Source organism: Rousettus aegyptiacus, unplaced genomic scaffold, assembly GCF_014176215.1.
Source record: "Rousettus aegyptiacus isolate mRouAeg1 unplaced genomic scaffold, mRouAeg1.p scaffold_m13_p_1, whole genome shotgun sequence".
NCBI lineage: Eukaryota > Metazoa > Chordata > Mammalia > Chiroptera > Pteropodidae > Rousettus > Rousettus aegyptiacus.
The window spans coordinates 34,128,778-34,147,410 of NW_023416284.1; the positions used below are offsets into that span (position 1 = coordinate 34,128,778).

Consider the following 18,633-nt stretch of genomic DNA (forward strand, 5'->3'; position numbering starts at 1 on the left):
GGCAAGGGTCCTGGCGCCTCCTTTTCACTGTCCCTCGCCTCATCCTCCTTTCTCCCTGTAAGTTATGCTCCAGGAAGAAAGATGTAAGTTGTTCAGATGTTGCATCTCTGGGGATCTGTGCTGAATTCCACTGTAAATGGAATCTTTGCCAACTTGGACTGGATGTGCTCTTGGACCCCTGACCTGGACCACGAATAAACTTTATAGGGAAGCAGTATGTGGACTCACTTACCAATGTCCAGAATGACCTTTCCAAAAAACTAATCTAAACCTGTTGTTTCCCTGTTCAAATGTCATCACTGTGAGATAAAATCCAAACTCCTTACCCCAGCATACAAAATCCTTCATGACTTCTGCTCTTCCGATCAACTCATCTACCTTCTTGTCTTTGCACATCTGTATTCTTTTCCCGGAACATTCTTATCCGTATCCTCTCTGGCTAACTCCTGCTCATCTTACAAAATGCGGTATATGTGTAAGCAACTCCAGGACATCTTCCCTAACTCCCCAACTTGGGTCAGAGCCCTCTGCTGGGTTCCACAGCCTGGTGTCTCTCTTCATCACTGTACCTGTCACATGATATTTTCATTGCCTGCTTACTGATCTGTTCTCTCACCTGTGAATTCCTTGAGGCCAGGAACCATGTCTGTTTCATCCATATTTTCTTAATACATACCACAGGGCCTAGCACATATTAGGTTTTCTTGAACAGTCTGGTGAATGAATGAATGATGAATGAATGAATCTCATACCAATCTTGGACAGCATTGAAGGACTCCTCGTTGGTAATGTCATACATCAGAATAAAGCCCATGGCCCCACGGTAATAGGCTGTGGTGATGGTCCGGTACCGCTCCTGCCCAGCTGTGTCCTGGGTGGGAAAAGGAAAGAGTCAGCCTCCTAGAAAGTCTACTTTTGTTCCTAAAAAGTCCTCAGAACAATTAACTAATAATTCAAGGTATATTTAAGGAGTATCTATTAGTATTTTGTATTATGCTTGGTAACTAGAATATAATGGTTTTTAAAACTTCATAGACATTATTAAGAAAATTATTAAAATCCCAGTAGAAAAATGGGCAAAAGGAATAAACAATTTCAAGAAGAAATGTAAATGGATATTTATTATGTAAAAAAGGTTTTAACCTTATTTTTAATTATAGTTCCCATTATAGACAAGATCGTGCAACCTCACACCTGCTCATGGGAATGGAACTTCGTTCAGTCTTTCTGGCAATCAATTTGGAAGTGTCAAGAGCATTAAAAATATTTGTATCCTTTAGCCCAGAAATTTTCTTTCTAAAAACTTGCCCTATAAAACTAGAAGATCAGACAAATACCTATGCATAAGAATGTTTGTTCACACTTTATGTAAATAGTGAAAAAGTATCATCAATTTATATATTCAACAACAAGAGAGTGGTTAGAATTTATTATGTTTGTTTTTGTAAGAATATTTAATGACGCAGGATATTGCTTACATGTGTAATATAATATCAGTTTTGTAACTATATGCAGAGAAGACTAAAGAAACACATCAAAAATTAATAGTTATCTCTGTATGAGAGACAAGAATTGCCAGGAATTTAATTTTCTTCATGTATTTTTATTTTCTTTACAATAAGCATGTGTTACTCTTACATAAGGAGAATAAATACACTTTTTACCAAAAAAAAAAAAAATGACTAAGACAATTCCTTATCTCAAGCAGCTTACAGTCTAGTTGGAAGGACAAACATGTAAGCAAATGAGCAAAAACAAGACCAACAGCAAGGTGTTATTGGAGCACACTGGGATGCTTCACAAATGTCCACATAGTCTTTATGTGACGGACTAGCCAATCTTTCATTACAGATTTAGAGTGGGTGATGTTTGAGCACATATAAAACATTTCCTCATATATTAGCTCATTGAAATTTTATGAAATCCCTACAAGGTAGGTGTTATTAGTATTTATATATTATCGTTGAAAATGCAAAAAAGCAGATAAGGTAAGTGAATTTCCCAAGGTCTCACAGCTGGCAACAAAAGCAATGCCTTAAGTCCAAGATTTCTGATTCCAAGTCCATTGCACATACCACTATACCTCAATCAATGAAAGATTTATCTACAAGCACTAATTGAACACTGTCTATAATGATAACAACAAACAATGGGAACAATAATAATGACAACATCCCATTATTTGTGCATATGTTGTACCTCTCATCCACAAACCTTAGAAAAATCCTGTAGGGTATATATTATTGCTTCGTTTTACAGAGGAGGAAACTGAGATTCAGAGAGATTGCCCTTAAGCGTAAGAACTGGGATTCAAAACAAGTCTGTCTAACTCCTGCACCTATTACAGTATACGGTTTTGGCCATGAGCCATATTTTGTGTGATATAAAAACAGAATAAGCAGTATCCCCACCCTCAGTAAGTCTCAGAAAAAGAGTAGAAGTGGCCAAAACATGCCATAATGAACTGATAATTAGCAATATATGGCAGTATGTCATCAGTACTAGATAATTTGTATAAAGAAAATGTGTCACACAAGTCAAGTAAGGCAGAATCGTGGTGGTTTTAGGTAGTCATGGAAGATACCAAAGCAGAGATAGTGTATTAGCTGGATAGACTGGATTATTCAGTAACAAGCAAACACAAATCTCAGCAGCTTAAATGAAGTTTTATTTTTCACTATTGTTACATATCCAATAGAGGTTGGCTAGGTGCTCTGTTTTTTGTTTTCCTTATTCTAAAATGAAGATTGATAGAGTAGCTACCAGAGGGAAATAAAGTGTGTAAGTCATATGTTGGTTCTTAAAACCTTCACTTTTCCCATTTCACTGGCCAGAGCAAGTCACATGTCCACACCCAAGAAAGTGTAATCCTATATGTTCAGGAGGGGAACTGGAAATGTGATAGACAGCAGAATGACTTCCACAGGTGAATCTGTACCAAGGCCAGAAGTAGCACCTGAGGATGTTCTTATTTGACAATAGAAGAGGAATGACAGGGACTTTTCTAAAGAATTTCCAAGCAGTGAAGTGAAGAAAGGGTATTTTGGCAGAAAAAAAAGTTGTCAGTGAATACTCCAGAAGAATGTAAGAAATGATGGGAAATGAAAAATGGATAGGCGATGAAGCTAGAAAGAGCTTTGAATGCTCTGCTATGGGCTTTGGATCTTTTAGGATCTTTTAGGATCAAAGATTTTGAGGCAAGGGATTAACATGATTAGATCTGAACTGTAGACAGACAATTCTGACTGTGATGTGGAGAATGGACTGGAAAAAGAAGAGATTGGAAGCAGAAAGTCTAGTTAGAAGATCTTTGTAGTGGTTTAGGTGAGACCTGATCAGGATTTGAACTAACATGGTAATAATAGGGATGGAGCAGAACTAGATTCAAGAGCTATTTAAGAGGTGAATTATAGGGCATGGTGACAGATTAGACATGAAAAGAAGAAATCAAAGATAACAGTTATGTTTCTGGCAGGGCTCAGCTTCCCTATATCCTCATCAATTCAGCTCTGCCCAGACTTGCACAATGTTACTTAGCCAAACAAAATTTGCATTTAACACACCCACTATCCTTGAGAGCATATGAATCACTATCTCCTTTTCACTGAGCATGGTCTTTGGGTATCTTACTCTTCACCTCAAGGAGCTTATCAGAGTATTTCTTCTGACCATATACAGTACTCCTCCCTAAGATTTCTGGCAAATATAATTTTCTCTAGCTGGTGAGTGAATGGATGAATGAATTAATGAATAAATGAAGAGATGGATGAGTGAGTGAGTGAGTGAGTGAGCAAGTGAGCGAGCAAGTGAGTGAGCAGACATCTAACACAATCTTCGGCCCTACTGAGAGAAATATTCACTGTCTGCCATATCTACAAAAAAGCTTTGTGTGTATGTGCCTATGAAACAGTGCAGCAGTATTTGATCCACCCCTTCCATGCTCTTGCTTCTGCTTCCTGAGCTCCTCAGAGCCAACACAACAGATGAGACTCCTCCTAGCACCCCCCTCAGATCAGCGGGCTCAACCCTTTAATCTTGTCCTCTAGAGTTTAGAATTAAGCTGCTCTTCCAAACTGGTGATCTAGAGACCCAGGCAGGATTTCTGAGCAACTGCACTGCCACCAGATCTCAACTCTTCTCACTCTGCCTCCATTATACCATTTCTCTGTGAGAGTTTTAGTCCCCCGTCTCTACCTGAAGCCTGGCCTTGTGTCCCAGCTCTTTGACAGAAGAGTCCTGTTAACCAATTGATGTCCAATTAATTAGCACTCTTGGTATAGAATAATAAATGAGCTTGGACACGGAACCAGTTTCATCTCTGTACTTTCAGTGCCTGGCACAGGGCTGGACACACAGTAGGGATTCAATCACCACTTGTTAAACAAAAAGGCCATATAGTTTTGAGGTTAAAAGCATGGTCTCTGGAGTTAGACTTCTGAGTGTGAATCCCTGTTCTGCCACTTACTATGTGACTAAGGGAGGCAGTCTCTAAAGTGGCTCCCAGTGATCACCATCTCCAGGTATTCATACTCTTGTGTAATCCTCCCCTTGGGCAATTACCTTTTGAGGCCTTCATTTCTTTGTCTATAAAATACGAATAACAACAATGCCTTACTTCATAAAGTTATTGTGAAGATTAAGAAAGTTGTTACATCTAAAATGCCTTGAACAATTCCTAGTAGGAGTAAGTGCCTGATGGGCGTCAGTTACTATTCTTGTACTTCCAGAGTAAGCCTCAGGAGTAGGCTTCCCAGGGTCTGCCGGCTGTAGTGGATGAGTCTCATGGCACAAGTCACTTTCATTCAAACCTGCCCAGGGCTGCCTCCAGCCAAAGTGTCAATGTAAAGCTTTTCTCAAAGAGTAGCAAATGGCTAGACAGAAAGGGAATGGATGAGTGTAAGAATTGAGCAGCACTTGGCTTAATTCCCATTCTGCATTCACCACCTATGTGATTTTAGACAGCTTGGTTTTTTCATCTCTCTGAGGCTGTGTTTCCTCACATCTGGAATAGAAACAATAATGCCTACTTTGTAGGGTGTTTGTAATGAAAGAAGGTATTGTTTTGTTTTAGTTATTTTTACTTATTTTTTAAGATAATTTTTTAATTTTTCAATTACAGTTGATATACAATATTATATTAGTTTCAGGTATATAACATGGTTTTTAGACATTTATATAACTTACAAAGTGATCACCCTGATAAACATAGTACCCATCTGACACCATACATAGTTATTACAATATTATTGACTATGTTCCTTATGCTGTACTTAACATCTCCATGATTATTTTGTAACTACCAATTTGTACTTCTTAATCCCTTCCCATTTTTCACCAACCTCCAGAACCCCCTCCCATCTGGCCACCATCAAAATGTTCTCTATATCTCTGAGTTTGTTCTGTTGTATTTGTTTATTTTGTTCTTTAGATTTCACATATAAGTGAAATCATATGAGATTTGTCTCTCTCTGTCTCAGTTACTCCACTCAGCACAATACCCTCTAGTCCATCCATGTTGTTGCAAATGGCAAGATTTCATTCTTTTTATGGCTGAGTAATATTCCATTTTATATCTGTACCACCTCTTTATCCATTCATACATTAATAGATACCAAGGTTGTCTCCATATCTTGGTTATTGTAAATAATGCTGCAATGAACAGATGGATGCGTATATCCCTTTGAAGGAGTATTTTAGATTTCTTCAAATAAATACCCAAAAGTGGGATTACTGGGTCCTTCTTTATCTCTTGTTATAGCCTTTGAAACAAGGTGTTTTTTAAATGTCTAGCTCATAATAGGTACTCAAAAATGAGAATTTATCATTTTCATTATTACTTAATTTTTCTAAGCCTTAGTTTCCTCATTGGTAAAGTGGTGATAATAATACCAACCTTGAAGTGGTTGTGTGAGGATTAGAGATACTGTATGATTAGAGCCTGGCAGAGTGCCAGGCCCATAGTAGGTGCTCAATAAAGCTCATAGTAGCTGCTGCTATTACCATCGATATTGTTATTGTTGTTTTACCAAAAGGAAAGCTAGGTTGGAAACAACAACAATCTGGCTCTCACTATCCTGTGCTGAATGGAAAATGGCCCAGAGAGCCTGCTCCTAAACCTCCTCTCTTTTATTTTTAAAAATCACTTTGACTAACGTTGATTCCCCTCCCACTGATGAGATTCAGAAATAGAACCAGAGAGGAGACAGGAAAGAGGAGAAAGAAAGAGGCATGACTCACTCACTAGCTACTTGAGGAAAGAGACCATGTCATCAAGAGCAATCAATTCACTTCTAAGAAACAGACATTCATTGAACTCTTCATATGGGCAGAGCATTTAGCTAGAGAGTGAACAGCAGGATGAGCAAACCACTCCTCTGGCTTCTAGTAGCCCTGTCAGTGTGGCAGACAGACCCATGGGCAAGGGGGAAGGGAGCTAACATCGACTGAATACCTACTATGTGCCAGACATTTTGATAAGTGCCTTATATATGGGATCTAATTTATTATTTGTAGTAACAAAATAAGATGGCTAGTTGAGCATGGTTATATGACAGGCATTATGCTAAGCACTTTTCCTATTATATTTAATTTTCAAAACAGCCTTGAAATACTGTTATTTCTATTTACAGATGAGGAAAGTTTAAATAATTCACCTCCGATTTTGCAACCAGTTCATGGCAGACTGTGCTTTCCCCAGGATGCCCTTTACTCCACATTATTTCTCCTAATTGTTGCACCATCCTGAAGCAGGACAAGTTTGAGTCCTCATTTTACATGTAAATTAACTGAGGGTCACAGAAATTAAATTGCTAGAGTTATGAGATATAAGGAAGCAGAGTCAGGATTCAAATTCTGTTTTTTGACCAAAGCCTCTGCTTTTTCAACACAACCTTTAGCCCAGCCAGAATGTGTATTTTAGATCCCCTTCTGCCCCCCAGGACAGGAAGTAGCACACTCCGCAGCCTCCCAGATAGGAGGTCCTCGAACCGTGTCTAAGGCTTCCTGGGGCCAACAATCTCACCCTCCACCCAGGGGTAAGGCTGGAATCACCCACAAAGCTTAAATGGAATCATGTGTCTGGCACAAAGGTTATGTGTAACCAATATTAGTTATTTTCTCTATTTTCCATTGCATCAATAGATCCTTCATTTCTTCTGGAATTTCCTCATGGTCTCCCACACGTGCCATACTCATTTCTGTTTTATATTTCTGTTTGTGCTACTCTCTCTGCCATATATCCCCTCTCCCAGCTCCTTCATTTGTCTGGACTATCAGGTTGTTGAATTCTAAGGTTAAGAGGACATCTTAAAAGTTATTCAGTCCACCTACTCACTCAAAATAGGAATTGCTTCCACAGCATACTTGTATTTAGTGTTTCCAGTGTTAAAAGGCAGCCATCCTACTGATAAATAATTCTGATTATTAGGACATTTCTTCCTTCTATTGGGCTGACATCTGCATGTGGTAATTTCTGTCTATTCATTTACTTTTGTTCTCTGGAGACACAAAGAATAAATCTAAATTTTCACTCATGTGGCAGCCCTCCAAATATGTAAAACCTATGTTTGTTTAGCTCTTAGAGTTTACAAAGTATTTTCTTATCTCAGTTAATTCCCAGAGAAATCCTATGAGAGAAGGACCAATATCCTCATTCCACAAAAAAGGCAACTGAGGCTTAAAGAAGGAAAGACAGTAAATGATGAAAAGGAGTTTCAATAAAGCCGGGTCTTCTGGCTCCAAGAGACCAGTGCTCTTTGAACAGGCTACATCTCTGTTTTAAATCACCTGTCACAGGGACCTTGACAATTAGCAGAATGACCAAAACAGTGATGGGAACTTGAAACTGTACCACAGGAGGAACAACTAAAGGAAGGAAGATGTTTAGTACTCTCTCTGGGAAATAGTACTGCTATCTTCAAATATCTAAAGTACCTAATGAGTTTTCCTCCTTTTCCTTTCTGTTCTGTCAAATCTTCTGTGGGTGCTGATTCTGGGTGTTGGCTAGGTACTGAAGATCAAAGGATGAATGCACAATACCTGCTTGAAGCCTACAGTGACTGTCTACTGTAGAAGGTAAACATGCATTGGATGGGGATTCTGAAGTGGGAAGGCCCATTCCCCTGGAGCCTTTGTAGCGCCTTTCCTTGAGGCAACACTCTTCCTCTGGAGCTCAGCTCAGCACAGAAGCTGCCCTGACCATCCTGGCAAAGTCAAATGCTCCAATTTATGTGCTCCCCTGGCGCCATGTGCTTCTCCTTTGTAGCACTCATCTTCACTGTAATTTTGTATTTATTTGTGTAATTACTTGATTAAGGTCTGTCTCCCTTGCCAAATTTCAAGTGCCACAAGAACAGGATGTCTGGTTTTGTTTACCATTGTGTCTGGCACAGCACTGGCACATAGAATGGGGGAGGTTTCTAGTAAAGACTTGTTGAAAGGATGGATTTATTGGGTGTATGCAACGAGTTTTCAGTAGAACACACTGAACGTTAGATGTGTCTTTCTAAAATTCAAATTTCATCATCTCTCTCTCAGTTTAAATCCCTTCCTTGTCTTCCCACAGCATACAAGATGGGGCCACAGGATGTGGTCCAAGCTTCTCATTTCGACATATAGACCTTTCAGAATTGAGCTCAGGTTTCCCTTCTGGTTCCTTCCCTCTTATTCTTCCATTGAACTAGTGAGTTTCCTTTGCCTAACTATGTGTGGTTTCCCAAACACACTGCTCCCTCGCACCCCTGGGCCTTATGCTGATATGCTGATCTTTGTCTGCAGTCTCCTTCTCTTTTATAATTCACAACCTTATTCAAAGGTCACATCCTCTCCAAAGCTTTCTCTGACTTCTTCTCTCCCGCAAATTTACTTCCTTTACCTTTTAATGGTTTGGCTTTATCATCATTGCACATGTCCCATTTATTATAGTTACTGCCTTCTTTGTCTCTTCTTCTTTTAGATTATGAACATTTTGAGACCTACTCTTATATTTTGCTAAATCCAAGACACTCAGTTTTAGCACCTGGTACACAGTAGGCACTTAATAAGAATGCTGCAAATGAAACTCAAGGGCTGACTATGTGCTGAGTAAGGGAAAACTCATTTAGAACCCCAGGATTGATTGGAAAAGGATCTATGAGATCATATACTTCCTTTTTCTGGTTCCTTTCCATGTTGTAGACCAAAGGAGGAGACCCAGAGAAGTGGCAGACTTGGGAGGTCATACATCTGGTAAGAGGTTATCTCTGGGGCCTCCATCCCTGGATCCTGCCCTGTTGCATACCTGCTCCCACAGCCAGACTTCTTCCTCTCCCCTATTCAATTCTCTGCCCCAGGACAGGTTGAAGGATGGGGATAAGGAGCACTGTATCGTGGGGGGAAGGAAGATGTTTAGTATTCTGGAGAATAGTATTGCTGTCTTTAAATATCTGAAGTGCCTAATGGGTGGCAGGTAATGAGAGCTTTCAGGCTGCCTCTCTCCATGCTCATCCTCCAATCTATAGCTGCCAAGCTTCAAGCCCTTCATATTTTGCAGCAGCTGGGAATCAGGACATTATGTCCCAAGAGAATAAGAGGAAGAGGGAGAGGGCTTTTCAGGGAGGTTCAGTGGAGCCAGGGAGAAGCAGAGGACTGAGGAACGGAGAGTGTGATCCCTTGGAGCTGGCTTGGTGTACACCAATGAATCCTCAGTAGTATAGACCACACTACAGAGCACCCTATAGTTCACAAGCATTTTTGTTGCATTATCTCATTGCATCGAACAATGACCCTGTGATGCAGACTTTTTAGAAGCAGAAAAAGCTAGTCTTAGAGCTCATTCAGTCTGACTGCTTTATCTTGCAAGTAGGAAAACTGAAAGTGACTTTCCCGAAGTTAAACAACTATTTACTTTTTGGCAGGGCTGAGACTACAATCCAAGTATTCTGACTCCATAACCAGTGCTCTTTCCAGCATACCATGTATTATTGTCACTACTGATTTACAGGTGAAAAAAATGGAGTCTAAGGGCATATAGCTAGTAACTAGTAGATCTTTGAGGGCAGAGGACAGGAAAGAGGTCACTGGAATCCAGGACTGGGGATTTATAACATTTCTCTAATCCTCTCTAACCATTTATGTCCAAGTCAAAGGGCACCTCTCCTAAGAATCCAGCATCAAAATGCATAATCATTCCTTCTGGGCTTCCACAGAATGTACGTGGGCCTTTATTTTAGCAACAGCAGAGCCCAGAATATTAGAGCTAGTAGGCCCTTGCAAGAGTAATGAATTCCACAAACATTTACTAAGTCTACGGTGTGCCAGTGAAAAAGACCCATGTGACCTCTGCCCTCGGAATTCTCAGTCTAGTGGGAAAAGTTGCTTCACGTGAGACTAATCCTATGCTAGGCTCATATAGGGTCAACTCTCATTTTGCAGATGGAAAACCAAGGCCCAGAGAGAGAGAAAGATGAGTGTTCTGGCTTCTTATTTTTGGCATTGGTCTCTCACACAAAACCTTCAAAAACTCAAAACTCAAACCTCTCACCGATAAGATTGATTGATTTCCATGATTTCCACTAAGATATAAGCACTACATTTTACTTAAAGCAAATAACTGAAGGAAGGAAGATGTTTAGTCCTAGGGCTTCCTTTCATTGCTTCTCAATGTATTTGGCATATCTGAGGCATTCAATAAATATTTTTTGAATGAATGGATCATAGAATCTACATCAGGGTTTGTTTCCACTCCCGTCTTCTCATTTAGACTGTGGGTTACGGACTGTGACTTTGATTTCTCAGCAATGCCTAAAGCAATGGCTGGCGCCTGGCAGGTATTCCAAAAATACTGACTGAAGAAAGAAATGAACGAATGAGAAAAGGATGAATAATGTAATTTCTCTGTTGCTCTCAGTAACAAAGATGACATCCCCAAAACACACACTCCTCTGGAAACCTCTCCTTTCCTCAACTTCTGTGAAACCTTGCTTCACCAGTTCTTTCTCCTAATCTTCTCCTGTTCCTGCTTTGCCTCCTACACAGGGTCTTTATCCTCCCCTGGGCCCATTGCTTCCAAGTTTTGGACAGAAATTTCCAAATGTCTGCTGGCCATCTCCACTTAGTCTAAATGCCTCCAATATGCACATAACTGAATATTAATTATAATCTATTTCATTAGTGTCTTCTCCAACTAATTATTGCTCATCAATTCCCAGCACAGATCTGGGCACACAGCAGGTATTTAAAGATACCTGCTGAACAAACTATCTTCTATAACACCCCAATGCTTTGGCATGGACAAATTTAGCATCAGAGTTGCCAAACCATTTCCTCTTCATTCTTTCTGTCTCCAATTGACATCAGCACCATTTGGAATATTTTGAGAAGCCTCTCTGGGGAATTCGCTTAATTTACCACCTGCTGTACCCTTTATGTGACTCACCCAACTCCCCTTCAAGACAGGAAGAGGTGGGGGATGAAGTGAGGTGGGAGAGGGTCAGGAGTAAAAAGAGAAGCTTGGAACAAGATTATACTTAATACATCCCCAGGTCACAGCAAGTAAAGGAAATGGGAATCAGGTCTTGTACTGAGAAATTGCTGGTGATAAAAAATAGTACACTTGTCAGATAATTCACAGAAAACAAATGGTTAATAAATATATAAATGATTGTTCAATAAGAGAAATGTAATTTCAAATGATGAGATACCATTTTTTACCTACTGAATTAGCTAAAATTAAACTAAGTACTATTTGATACAGGGAATGATAGAGCAAAATAGGAATTTCACTACTGAAAATCTGTCTAAAGAAAATAATCTGGAACCTAGGAAAAGTTTTAGACACAAGGATGATCACTGATCACTGCAGCATGATTCGTAACAGCCACAAATTGAGAAACAGTTAAATTTTCAAACAATGGAGAAAAACTAAGCTGTGAGAGGCCAGAAATCATGCCTCATTCTTTTTTTATTGTTTGGAACACCCAACTTATGGTAAGTGCAACAATATTCTTGAATTAAGAAATGGATATGGTGCGTTTTCTCTATAAGCAAAATGAAGTCATTAACAACATTCGTAAAGCATTTCTAACAAATTAGCTATACTTATAATGTTACCTAAAAAAGCAGGATATAAAATTGAATGTATACTATGACCTCAACTATATTATGTTATGTAAAAAATTCTTTTATGTTAAAAAGTTTTTTTATGTTAAAAATTCATAAAAGAAACTGGAAAGAAATCAGCTAAAACATCAATAATATTTTCTTCTTTATGGTTGGCTATGATTTCAAAATATTTTTAAATGAGCATATATTACTTTTCTAATTAAGAAAAACTAAACTCATAGTTAGAACTGCCAGTTGCTATTATTATTAATAGTCCAGGGAAAGGGACTACAGGAAAAACCATGAGTTAATAATTGTTGTAAATGAATGATGGGCTTCATTTACTATTTAATCTCTCTACTTGAGTATATGTTTGAAATTTTCCACAATAAACAGCTAAAAAGAAAAAAAAATAAGGGCTGAAACGGATGCCATTCTGGGGACAGTACAAGCAGTTCTATTTTTACTAGAGTATAAAATACCATATTTTATAGATTCTAAGATGTCCACCTTTTTACATTTTACCATCTCTGAAATAAGAATATAGCTCATAATTGATAGTGTTTTAGATTTCTGAAACACAGTGCTTAAAACACTAGGTAGGGAAGGAAGTAAGGAGTGAGGCTGGAGCTAGACCACAGAGGTCTTGAATGCCAGGCCAGGTTCTTGAACATTGTCTACAGAGAACAGAGAGCCACTGAGGGGTTTAGTGACTTCCCATATAGGGTCTATTGGCTGGAGGACATTCAGACAGTGTGTGTTAAATGGTGAGGCCATTGAGGATGGGGTTACTGCTGCTTATACCAAAGACCAGGGGACATTAACCTTTATGAGACAAGTGTTTGAGGCCTTGCCCTTCCTTCTTTTTGTCACCTCATGAGTCCCAGTTCTCTCTAGCTCTTCAGGGCAGAACTATTTGGTTGTCTGATAAAGATGTCTTTCTCCCTCTAATCCACTATATTACTTCCATTTTTCTGATGGTAAGAAACATTTCCCCAAAACCTGAGCCAGGATCATAGCTGATGTGAATGTCCACAGGCCTGGGTTCCACAGCACCTTCTTACTTGACATTTACAGAGCAGGTAATAGATCAGAAGGAACTTCTCAGGCCTTCTGGGACTTAACTAGAAAGATAGTCCAGGACCTCCATCCTGCCCTAGGCTGTGCTTTCCCTTTGGTCTCATAGCTCCTTTCTTTCAGGAGTTGGCTGAGTCACCATAGCAGACAAGTCCCCTGAGGCTCATTTGCATACAGGTGCCAGAGTGTTCCAAAAATAGAATAAACACTCAGCTCCACAAAGCAAATGCCTTGAAATTTATTTACAAGGGAGAGGAGACAATCATCTGAAAAAGGAGGGGAACCTGTCAGAGGCAGCCTGACAATAGTTTGGGAGCCACATGGCATGGGCTGGGTCAGAAGGCCTGGATCTGATTTAATTCTACCACTAAATTGCTTTTGGGAGCTTATGAATACCCTTCACTCTGGGCTTTTCCATCTTTAAAATAAGGATATTGGACTAGATAATTTTTACCACACCTTCTAGCTCTAAGGAGTCAGGATAAATAGTAATAATAATAATTGCTAACATGAATTGAGTATTTACTAAGTATCAGGCACTGTAACAGGTGTCTTTCATGCATTACTTCATCAGTCCTCACAACCAGCCATTTGACGTAGGTAGGAAAAAGAAACTGAAGCACAGAGAGGTAAAGTACTTGGCCAATTTAGCTAGGAGTTTGATCCCTGTGCTGTATTGTCTTCCAAGATGCTAGGGTGCTCGACTTCTTTGTGGTTTTCTAAACTAACAGTTTCACTGCCTCAAACTCATGCCATTCTTCCAATCCTTTCTCCCCAGGTTCTCACCACCCTTGGCTACTCCCCAGGCCCCAAACATTGTGTCTTGAAAGTCTTAGTGCTTTGCTCATGCTGTTTCCTGGAACAGCCTGATCCCCTGTACTGCTGAATCAGTCACTACTGAACCACTCAGAATTCAGCTCAAATGCTTCTTCCTCTCTGATTCACATTTTCCCCAATATCCACAGACAAAAGTTTGTTGCGACGTACAGGGTGGCTGGCACTGTGCTAATTCTTACAACTTTCTGAGAATGGTTCCATTATCATACTCATTTTACAGATGTACTGTTACTGGGACTCAGAAATTAAATACTTGCCTAAGATCATATAGCTGGTAAAGATTTGAACTAGACAGTCTGACCTCACAGCCTTCTTAAACCTATTCTACCCTCTCTTTAATGAAATACTTTTTCAACTGCCAAGCTATTTATCTCCTCCACTAGACTATAAACTCCTCTGGTTTTGTTTTTTGTTTGTTTTGTGTTTTGGTTTTTAGGATTGACTAAACTTCTGGAAGGTAATATGGAGCAGCATATTATCTGGGGTGGGATGGGGAATCAGGCTAGAGTCAGAACTAAACTGTGGGAAAAATTGAAGTCTCTCATTCTATCTTTCTCTGCAACTTTAAATCCCTTTGGGGACAAGACAAAAATGTATTTTTAAAAAAAGTTCTGTACCTTGACTTTCATTTCTGTTCCCATCTCAAGGGTTGTATTACCTCTTCCAAAAAACCTCCTAAAATCCTCATTCTCATCATCGCCTTAATTTTAGTGTCCCTTCAGCAATTGTGTGTCAATTAAACACTGTAAGTATTTAATGAATGGTACTGTTGAAGGGCAGCAGTATAAGTATGGATTTTAAGGTCAAGTAAAATCTGAGTTCACATTCCAGCTCTGCCACTTCCTGGCATGTGACCTTGGACCACTCATTTGACTTTCTAAGCTGAGTTATCAGCTACAAAATGGGGTTGATAATAATATCCTTTTCTCAGTATTGTTGGCAGGATAAAATGAGATAAAATGTGACAGTGCTTGGGCAGCTGTAAAGCTCTGTATAAACATTAGTCATGTTCATTCAATTTACAGTTTGCCCTCAATAACTGCTGTTCTTCCGCCAATGCCACACCCAGGACAGACCTCAGATTCCTGGGGGAGCTGGAGGTGTAGGAAATCGCAAAGAGAGAGGAGCCCAAGAAAGCAGGGCTGGTGACTGCCTGAGCAAATTTCCGCTGGAAGGAAATTAAAGGGCTAATTATGCCTCAGCTGGTGGTAAATTTCCAGGCCAGCCTTTGGGCTCAGTTTGACACAGCAACACATTGATGGGGGAGGAAAGTATCCTGAGGGAGCATCTTCTCTCCTTAAAATGCCCAAACTTAGAAGCACCTCTGATTTTCTATGTTCACTCTTGACTCTCTCACCTCCCTTATCTCTTCCTACCAAATCCTAGCTGAGGAGACGGAAGGGTGCAGCCAGTATATGGTACTATGGATATAGCCCGGAGCCCTATTTAAAATAGTCCCTGTGGAAGAGGCTGGGATGTCCTGGGATGGCTCCAGTACAACTCTTAATTGTTGTTTCTGGTTAGGTCTCTCTTTTTATATGCAGAAACAGTGTGGTCCAGTGGGAGGAGCCAGGCTTGGGAGCAAGTCACAAAAGGCTGGGTTCAAGTCTCACTTAACCCATTTACAAGCTGTGTGACCTCTGGTAAAGTACACTTGATCTCTCTGGGCATCAGTGTCCTCATGTGTATCATGAGGATGAAAAGGCTTCCTTTCAGGATCAAATGAAATCACGAAGGCATCACGTGACCTGACGAGACTGGTGTCCACATGGCTGAGAGAAAAGTAAGAAAGCAGTGTGCCCTCTCTACAGAGAACACAAGAGGAGCCTCATAACTCCCCGGCCACTGAGGGGCAGAACTGATCGGAGGAGGTTCTTGGAAGAGGCAAAACTTGCTCTGAACCTGAGAGAAGGGTCACATTCCAGGTGCAGGAAGAATAGCTGGCCTTGACTTTGAGAGGTGTAAAGCCATGGCCTGAACGTTCCCTTTCATTTTACCAACCTCTACTGAATGCATACTCTTTGCCAAGCCAGTGCTGGGCAATGGAACTGTGGATAGGAATCAGCCCTGGCCCCTGCCCTTGGGGAGCTTGCAGTCTGGGAGGAAGACAGATAAGTTCCCAATATTTCAACACAGCTGGTAAGTTGGGGAAGTAAAGGCTAGGGGAGAGGTGGGTCAGGAAAGGTTTCTCAGAGGAGGTTACACTTGAACTATTTAAAGTCAAAGGAAAGTTTGCTGGTGGAAAATGGGAAGGAGGGGTAATACCTAGGGAGAAAGGAAAGCAAGAAGCCAAAAGGTACATCCTAACTGTTGCAGTCAAGTGGAGCCTAAGGAGCCATGACAATTAAATGTAATATGGTATCCTGGATGAGATCCTGTAACAGAAAAGGGTCATTATGTAAAATCTAAAGAAATATGAATAAACTATTAACTTTGAATAATTAATTATCGATATTGGTTAATTAGAACAAAGGTACTACACTAATGTAAGATGGTAAGTAAGAATAGGGGAAACTGGGTGTGGGATAAATGAGAACTCTCTGTACCCTTTTTGCAATTTTCTATAAATCCAAATCTGTTCTAAAATATGAAGGTTTTTTTGTTTGTTCATTTGTTTTGTTTTTTAAGTGCACACCGTGTTTAGATCAGGGGTTTGGAGAACACGTGGGTGGAGCATGGACTGCCTGCAGGGTGAGTGACTAAAGATGGAGCTGGGAAGGCAAGAAAGGGCAAAAAAACATATTGGGTATCAATGATAAGCCCTCGCTGGGTTTTAAGCAGTGGAGTGACAGTGATCAGAGAGCATGTGGAGGGAACAAGACTAAAGGCAGGAAGATGCATTTGGGCTGCTGCTACAGTCTAAATGGGAGATAATAGGAAGCTGAGGTAGAAAAGTGACAGAAAGGAGAGCTGAGCTCACAGTGGTTGTGGTCGGGTGCTCAGGAGAGGGAGCATGGCATCGCTTTGGATGTGAGCTTCCATCCATCTTCCCTTTGTTCTCTTCCACCACTAGGCCTGAGCTCAGAGCCTCTGCATCATTAGCACAAAGTCGACAGACTTCACAGAGGAAGGTGAGAAGCACAGAGTACAGAGAGAATAAGTTTTCAGCTGTCACCTGGCAACCCAAGGTGTGGGGCAATGGTGTGGGGGAAGGGGTAGTTAGCAAAAGAAAGAAATGATAAATCCTCAGTTGAATGGCCTCCCCTACTCCCACTCCTGCCCTTAGCAACACATGAAACTGGATCCAAATAAGCTAGAAGAATCTCCCACCTTTGAAGGCAACTGGGCATCTTCAGGGGCAGAGCACTGCTGCTCTCTCCACCCACTGAAAATGGGGGTCAAAGGGCCACGAATCATATCTAATTTCTCTCCTTTGTAAACCCCATGGCTCACAATCGTAAAAGTGGTTGTAACCAAGATCAGTCACAACAGTACCACACAGTAGAATGCTCATAAACTTATCTGGCTCGACCACTCACTTGGTAACTTTAAGAAAATTTATCGAGCACTTAATGTGTTACAAGCACCGTGCTAGGTCCTTTCCTTTTATTATTTCATTTAATCTTTACTGCATATAAATATTATTATAACATTGTAGATAATATTATAAATATTATTCCTATTTTAAAACAGCTGAGGAAACTGAGGTTTAGAAACATTGTTAATTGTCACACTGCTGGTGCCATGTGTTCATTCTACTTATACGACAGCTGAACGAATCAAGCCCCCGCCCCTCATCTCACACTGTGCCAGAACATGCAACAGCTCCTTACAGACCACTATATTAAGTGCCAAGTCACTTAATTACATACCTACGTATCAGTGTCGCACAACCTGGGATGCCCATTAATCAATCACCTGGGAAGCTCTAGTAGGGTGCAGAGAGAGGAAGGCTGGCAGAAAGGGAGGAGAGCTGGAAAGCAAACAGGAGATAGTTTGCAGTAGATAACCCATCATTTTCTGAATGTGTTTGCTTGGAGGCTCCAAATTTGAGCTGTAGCATTGACTCTCAGCCACCTATGGGGTATCACGGGGCAGTGGGAAGACTGGGGAAAGCAGTTGGTTGTGAACAAAACACAAGCTGTGGCAGCAGACAGCCCTAATTTTGAGTCTTAGCTGTGCTATTTACTAGTCTTGGTAAGATTTGGCCAAGTTTCTTAACTTCTGAGTCTTATTTTCCTCATCTTTTCTTTGTAGAATAGTTGTGAGGATTAAAATAAACAAAAAATGCATGTAAAGCACCTGCACAATGTATAGTTACTGTCCAATAAATTATAACTTTTAACATTTTCACCATCCACTGAGTACTTTCTAAGCACCCAAGTTCTTACCTATGTGATAATATAACGAAGAGGGAGAGCTACTGGGCATGGCGCATTCATAGGTTTTGAAGTCAGATGACTCTCAGTTCAAATCTAGACTCTGCCCCTTACTATCTGGGTGAACTAGAGGAAGCTAGTTTACTTATCTAGAAAGTAGTGATAATAATAACACGTAGCTCACAGGGATGTTGTGGGCATGAAATTAGTTGATAAAAGCACTGAGCAAGTGCTGGTATTACCGAGTGCCATTGGCAGCTCACACCAACCCTATGGGAGATATTATCAATCCTGTTTTAGAGGTGAAGACATTTTACATAAT

The 18,633-nt window shown here is 40.3% G+C and overlaps 1 protein-coding gene across 7 annotated transcripts in view; it reads right to left on the reverse strand.

The window, feature by feature from the left end:
- RAB3B (RAB3B, member RAS oncogene family) overlaps window positions 1–18,633 on the reverse strand; it is a 73,786-nt gene that overhangs the window by 22,818 nt on the left and 32,335 nt on the right. For all 7 annotated transcript variants that reach the window (XM_016120322.2, XM_016120325.2, XM_016120319.2 and 4 more), the window contains one exon: window positions 753–871. In XM_016120322.2, coding sequence (XP_015975808.1) covers window positions 753–871 — 119 coding nt within the window. The remainder of the gene's footprint in view (window positions 1–752; window positions 872–18,633) is intronic.